The sequence below is a fragment of the Neophocaena asiaeorientalis genome, unplaced genomic scaffold (assembly GCF_003031525.2).
Source record: "Neophocaena asiaeorientalis asiaeorientalis breed wild unplaced genomic scaffold, Neophocaena_asiaeorientalis_V1.1 scaffold45, whole genome shotgun sequence".
Taxonomy (NCBI): Eukaryota; Metazoa; Chordata; class Mammalia; order Artiodactyla; family Phocoenidae; genus Neophocaena; species Neophocaena asiaeorientalis.
This window is the reverse complement of record NW_020174642.1, coordinates 12,964,797-12,971,514: the sequence shown is the minus strand read 5'-3', so window position 1 is coordinate 12,971,514 and position 6,718 is coordinate 12,964,797. Positions and strand designations below refer to the sequence as shown.

At 62.9% G+C, this 6,718-nt stretch overlaps 1 protein-coding gene across 1 annotated transcript in view; it reads right to left on the bottom strand.

Annotated features, from left to right (window-relative positions):
- The window catches only part of COL6A1 (collagen type VI alpha 1 chain), a 20,194-nt gene that overhangs the window by 4,646 nt on the left and 8,830 nt on the right, over positions 1 to 6,718 (bottom strand). Inside the window, exons 20-27 of the mRNA XM_024758402.1 lie at positions 6,210 to 6,272; positions 2,378 to 2,440; positions 1,605 to 1,667; positions 1,436 to 1,486; positions 1,280 to 1,315; positions 861 to 923; positions 597 to 662; positions 30 to 65 (exon numbers count right to left, since the gene is read on the bottom strand). Coding sequence (XP_024614170.1) covers positions 30 to 65; positions 597 to 662; positions 861 to 923; positions 1,280 to 1,315; positions 1,436 to 1,486; positions 1,605 to 1,667; positions 2,378 to 2,440; positions 6,210 to 6,272 — 441 coding nt within the window. The remainder of the gene's footprint in view (positions 1 to 29; positions 66 to 596; positions 663 to 860; positions 924 to 1,279; positions 1,316 to 1,435; positions 1,487 to 1,604; positions 1,668 to 2,377; positions 2,441 to 6,209; positions 6,273 to 6,718) is intronic.

The window sequence follows — 6,718 nt, the reverse complement described above, 5'->3', positions numbered from 1 at the left end:
CCAAGGATGTTCACAGACACCTCACTTACGTCTGGCCCTGGTGGTCCCACGGGTCCTGGGGGTCCCTGTCAGAGAAAGGACAGGAGAGGGTGGACGCTGGGGCCCTGCCCGATTCCTGGGCTGCAGGTGTGACGGGAGCCCTCGGCTGACCCCACCTCCACTTAGGGCCCCCCGAACACTAGGGGCAGCTGAGGCTCCTGCACGTTAAGGGCTGGGGGACTTGCTACCTCCGTCCGCTGGGCAACAACTGTCTAATGTGCCCTTTCCTGGTGGTCTGTGGGTGCTCACCGCCCGGGGCAGAGTGTCCCTGTGGGTCTAATGGCGCCACCTCGAGGGGCAGGGTGCCTAGCCTCACCCAGGCACCGCCCCGGGCCGTGCCGTAACCATCACGCCTCGCCTGGAGACCCACCCTCCCCTTCTTTGCCCACCCCTGCCTGCTCAAGCCCCCACCCCGAAACTGCCTGTTCCCCGTCATCCTGCCTGCCGAAGCCTCGCCTCCCGAGCCCTTCCCCAGAGCCTGGCTCCCAGGTTCCTGCCCCCACACCCCAGCCTCTGCAGCCTCTGGGTGGGGCACCTGCCCGCACCCGCCAACGCACCTGGGGGCCTTCGGGGCCTCGGTAGCCCTTTGCTCCTTTGGCGCCTCGGGGAGGAATGTCATTGTTCTGGAAAGACAGCGCGGTGTTGCAGGCACTGCCACACGTGGCCGGAGCCCCTGGACCCCCTGCTGCGAGCCTGCCCACTGCACCCTCGACCCTGGACGCTCAGCCGCCCTCGGAGCCACCACAGCCCTCCGGGTCTCCGGGCCCTCGAGGCCGAGGCTGACCCGGGACGTCACAGCATGCGGTGGGCTCTGCACTCACGTCCTCTCCGGGGTCCCCGGCTTCTCCCTCGTCTCCCTTGAGGCCAGGGTAGCCTTTGGTGCCCTGCAGGGGAGCAAGTGGTTAGGGGGAGCTGGGCCCAGGGTCTGGGGTGGGTGCTGCGGGCCTGGGCTCCTGGGGAGGGCAGGGCTCTGGGGGGTGCGGTGGAGCCCTCGGCTCTTGAGGGAAGTGTCAGCAGGGGCACCCCGCCCGGGGCCGGGCGGGGCTCCCAGAGACGGAGACGCAGGCGGGGGTGCCTCGGCGACAGCTGGGCTGTGGGGGGCAGTGCGTCTGCACGTGTGGGAGTGTTTGCACGTGTGTGTGCCTCTGCACTCGTGTGTGCTTGCTCAGGTGTGGGAGCGATGTGCTTGAACGCACACGTGTGCTCCAGGGGCCGACAGAGCGGAAGGGCATGTACTCACATTTATCCCGGGAGGACCCCTGCTGCCCGGATAGCCCTGCAGGGAAGGCAGGACAGTCACGCCGGGCTCTGACATGGCGGGGGGGCCACGAGGGGCAATCCCAGCCACGGAGCCCGTGTGCCCGACTGGCCAAAGGGGGTGTCGGGGGGCACTCACAGGGAAGCCGGGGAAGCCCTCGGTGCCATTTCCAGGGGGGCCATCTTCACCCTGGGAGAGCAGACCGTGTCCAGTCACTGTGGGACTCGCCCAGGCCGGCCGCTTCTGGACTCTAGAGTCCCAGGCAGTCCCCCTACCAGGGCTGTGCCCTGTGCCCTGCGTCACTCACCCTTTCGCCCATCAGCCCGGGGTCTCCGGGGGGTCCTGGGGGCCCTGAGGCTCCTCTGGGGCCCTAAGGAGGAGAAAATGAAGTGGACACCAGGCAGCGAGCCACACAGGCTCAGAGGCACAAGGTCTCTTGGAGGAAAGAGGGACAAGTAAATAAAATACACGTCTTCACGCAGCACAGAAATGACTAAAAGAAGGGTTTTTAAACCGATGATCCTGGGGGGCTGTGTAACCTTCGGGCCTTAGAGGCCACACCTGCCCAGTGGTCCACCCAGGGAGTGACCCGAGGAGGAGGTGACCAGAACAGGGACAGAAACCCACGGGGTCACTGCAGGAAATTCAAACCGAGAGCCCATCCGGCGGGGGTGGAGGAATCAGCAGCTAGAGCTACAGGCGTGGGGCGTGGCCAATGGGAGCACATCAATAACGTGTTGAAAACTCGTTAAGGTTTGAGCTCGTGATGAGAAAACCAACAAAAAAACCTTACCAAGTCCAATTTCTAAGGCATAATATACAATGAAAGAAAAAAGAAATTTGGAAAGAGATAAGCCAAACTCTTAATGTTGTTTATCTCTGCGGGGTGTTTTAGACTTCTTTTTGTAGTTTTCTTCATTCTCTAAACGTCCTAAGAGTCACATATACTGTGAGGTGAAATGAAACAGTTTTAACAGGTAAGGAGCCTGGGGGGATCTCCTAAGGAAGCGCTGGGTACAGGATGGGGTCTGGGTCCAGGGCTGGCCCCTCCTAGGATGGGGGGCGGGGAGAGCTCCTCACCTCGGTCCCTGGAGGCCCCTCGTCGCCGCGGTATCCTTTTGGTCCAGTGGGGCCAGCCTCACCCTGCAGAGAGAGGACACAGCCATCGGTCCCCCTCCGCCCCAGAGGAGCCCCCAGGCCCCAGACCCCGCAGTTGCTGGCTGCTCTATCCCCGTCCCTCTCTGGAGGTGACCCCTGCATTCCCGGGGCCAGGCTCTCGGTCCCCCGAGCGCTGCGCAGATGCCCCCAGCCAGGCCCCAGCGAGGAGGGCAAGCTTGTGTCACTCGGGGGCTGCTGGCCCGCCTGTCCCCCTGGGCCCCACCAACAGGACCCTGGACTCAGAGGCCCATCCCCTGGGCCCCGTCATGAGGCGGTACTTCTCATGAGTTCTCTGCTGGCTGCCCTCCCGTCACAAATGTGCACGACGCCCGTTATCCGGCCAGGAGGCTGGGGCAGCACTGCCGCCCCACACCGGGCAGGGGTCCGCCGTGGTTGTGCGCTTTGGCCAGCACCAGCATCACGCTCCCTGCATGCTGGCCACGGGGACACGGGGGCTCAGGGGGTCAGCCTGGGGCCCCGAGACCTGCCTCGGGGCAAGAAAAGCGGCACCTCCTGGTCCCGGGTAGCACCTCCTGGGAAACTGGGACTCAAGGGCCCGCCTAAGACACAAACTCGGGCGGAGCTCCTGTGGGCAGCTGGCACTCTTGCAGGTGGGACCGGGCGCCCACCGCGGTGGGACGTGGGACGGGCGAGGCCTGACGGCTGGGCCCGCCACGGGATGACGGGACCCTGTCCTCTGTTTCTCCACTGCCTTTTCCTGGGATTTGGGAAAACACATTTCCCAGAACTCTCTGCATGGCCCCTGGGGTCGGAGCCGGCCTCCTGCTGGGCCTGGAGTCAGTCGTGGGGTCGTGGGTCCATGGTGGGGTTGGGAGGGCGGGTCACACGAGCCAGAGCCTGGAGGCCCGGAAGTCGAATGTCCAGGTGACCAAGCGCCTCCTTGGCCGGGAGCCACGGGTCGGGAGGGGACCGTCTCCGGTCGCTCACAGGCTGGGGGGACACAGGGCCCCTTCCCAAAGTGGGCAGCCGTCCCCAGCAGCGCCTGGGGTAGGGCCTCCCTCTCTCCCCACGTTCTTGGTCGTTTCCTTTTCTTTGCAGTGATTATGATGACTGAGAACTGATGCTGCTGGGACGCTCCCACGAGCCCGTGTCGGTTCCGCTTTTAGAGCTTTGTGCCTTCAGAGTCTCGAATGACCTCCTGAAGGTGCCACAGGGAAGACCTGCGTCATACGGGCAGCCTGTCCCGGCAGCAACGGCCAGGAGCAGTTACTGCTCCTTGGTCCCTGTCCAGGAAAGTCAGGGGCCCAGGCAGGGGCCCAGGAAGCCGCCCAGGCAGCAGGGCCAGCCCAGCCTGAGGCCACATGAGTTACAGTCATGGGAACTGGGTAGAAATGGAAAGAGGAGGGGTGTGCGACAGCCAGACCAGAAAGAGGCACACGTAGGTGAGGGGGTTTAAACATGACAAAAGTGCGTTTTAACCAGCAGGAAAGACTGCGGTTACGTGTGTTGTGACAACGGGCTGGCCGTTCGCCGAAAAAGCCAAGCTGGCCAAGCTCACCTCTCTTCCAGCCCCTCAGTCTCTACTCCAGACAGATCAAAGACGTAAGCAAAAATGACACTCAAAGGCGTGAGCGCATTTGTAAATCTTTGTAAACGAGCAGGACATCCTCAACCACAGGGTACCATAGACAAGGTCAGGACGCAGATGACAACTGACAAAACGTCTGCACCATGGATGGAGCCCCCCGCCATCAACGTGGGAAACACAGATGCCGGTGGGAAATGAACAGCTGCCTCATTGGCCCGTAAACCCACGAACAGTCAAAGCAAGAGGGAGAGAAAGCTCCCAGCAGGGTTCTCATCGTAGCGGAGAGAAAGCTCCCGGCAGGGCTCTGATCGCAGCTCCTCTTGGCAAAGGTGTGGGAGCTGTCCTATTTCACACTCGTGGGGGCCAGACACAGAAGTAGGTAGGATCATTTGGCAAATATTAACTCACACACACACCACTGGGGCTGCGAAATGTTGCTGCTAAGAACTTACATTCTGGACATAGCCTTGGAAGCTCTTCAGGGTGGATGGATGGATGAACGGCTGGGTGGGTAGATGGATGGATGGACGGATGGATACATATATCCACAGATATGTGATAGATGAATAGACAGATGACAGATGGGTGGATGGATAGATGGAGAGATGCACACGTGTACAGAGATGATGGATGGATGGACGGATAGAGATGGATGGATGAATGGACAGATGGACAGATGGACAGATGAGCTGACTGAACGGCAGATGGATGTTGATATTTATTACAGTATTTTTCCTTTTTTTTTGGTTATGCCGTGCAGCTTGTGGGGTCTTATTTCCCCTACCAGGGATTGAACCCGGACCACGGCAGTGAAAGCCCGGCACCCTAACCGCTAGGCCACCAGGGGACTCCCTACAGTATTTTTCTGTAAAGCAAAATGCTGCAGAGAATCTCGTTACAGTCAACAGGGACGAGAAGGGGCAGGAAGTAGAGACCCTTCCGAGGGCGCCAAGGAAGAGGCCGCATCGCAGGTCAGTGGCAGAGCCGGCCGACGCCCAGCCCGGCAGCACCCCGAATCGCAGGGGCCCTCAGGGGCTCGTGGACCCTGGGGCAGCCCTCACCCCACGGGAGGCGGCAGGCAGGGTCGAGGGCCTTGCGGGACCTACCTCTGCAGCCAGGCGTCCTCACCACGCACATAGGTCAGCTTGCTACGTGTTCACTACATGTGGTCTGTCTCCCCACTGGATGGCCAGCACCCCGATAACAAGGGCGGCACCAGGCTGTGTGCCCCCCTTCCTGTTCTCCCCCAGGGAGCTCCCCCAGGGCCAGAGCTCGAGCAGGCCCTGCTGACCTCTGCCAGGATGCACTAGCCACCAGCGGTGTCCCTCTGGCCGAGGCCTGCCCAGTGCGGACTGCATCCCAAACTGCCTCGCCTCTGCGTGCATCCCGTCCCCACCCTCCACTCGTGGACCCCCGTGGCTGGCCCTGGGCCGGGGCCTGGAGAAGATGGGCTGAGAGCAGCGGCGGGCATGGTGCTCCCTGGGGAGGGTCGTCTCACCTGTGCCTCGCCCCCAGCCGCTCACAGCCTCCTGCCTGTCCCCGCCCCCTCCTTCCACCCAGCCCGCTGCTTCCTCAGGCCTCCACTGTCCTCCTCATCCCCAGCATGGCCTCTAGAAGGTCACATCCAGGAATTCTAGAACCTTCTGTGCACCAACACTCCCAAATCAATTTCCAGCCAGGATCTCACCTCTGGGCTCTGAACACCGAGAGAGGCTCACATACCCTGTCTCCAATGTGGGGTGCCTCTGTCCGGGCTCAGTCCCCCGTGACCCCGCTCCGCCAGGCCAGGGGGTGCCCAGGGTCCCCCGACTCCAGCACGCCCCTGCTGCTGCCTGCCCTGCCCCCCGCATGCCCCAGACCGGCCTCCAAGCCCACTGCCCTCCCCCAGCACCAGCCGAGCCAGGGCACCCTTCCTCACCCTGAGGGCAGAGCTGGGGGCAGCATGGGGCTCTGCACACTCAGGGCTGCACCCTGGCAGGCGCCCACCGTGAGACAGGGCTCCCCTGGGAGCACTGGGCCCAGCTCACCAATCTGCACCAGCCACCCTGGCCCCCCACCTGACCCCAGACATCCCAAGGTCTCCAGGCCTTGCCCCTGCAGGAAGCACCCCAGGTGGGAAGAGAAAAGGGACCTCCCCCTAAATCTGTGAGCTGATCCGAACCGGCAGCAGCTCCCCCCCTGCCCCCTGGCAGCCGGGCTTCCTACCGGGTCTCCGGGGATGCCAATGGGGCCTTCTCGTCCCTGGTCACCTTGGGGTCCAGCTTCGCCCTGGAGAGGAAAAGCCACTGAGGTGGAGATGGAAGAGGGCAGCCGCCCCGGGTGGCCACCAGGCGAGGCCGGGGGCCCGGCAGCTCCCACACAGCCAGGAAGGACCGCCGTCTGCTGTGGGCCGGCCTCGTCCTTCCTTTTCACACTTGCCCACGTGTTTCCCACAACGTGGCCATGTGCCTGGCCATCAGGTGACTTGTGCTTTCAAGGGGCCACGACAAGGGGCCAGCAGCCCACCCGAGGCCGGGAGGCATCTCATCGTCCACCCGGCCTCGGGTCCCAGAGCTGTGTGGGGCTGACCATACCTCCACCCCCGTTTGTCCAAGGCACCTCCTGGAGGCACAGCCTGGCCTTCAGTCCTGTTTCCTGACCTGAAGCACTGGGCTCGGAAAGGAGGTCAAAGCTACATCGTCCCTGCTTTGCTGTCCTTCCCCACCCCTGCCTGG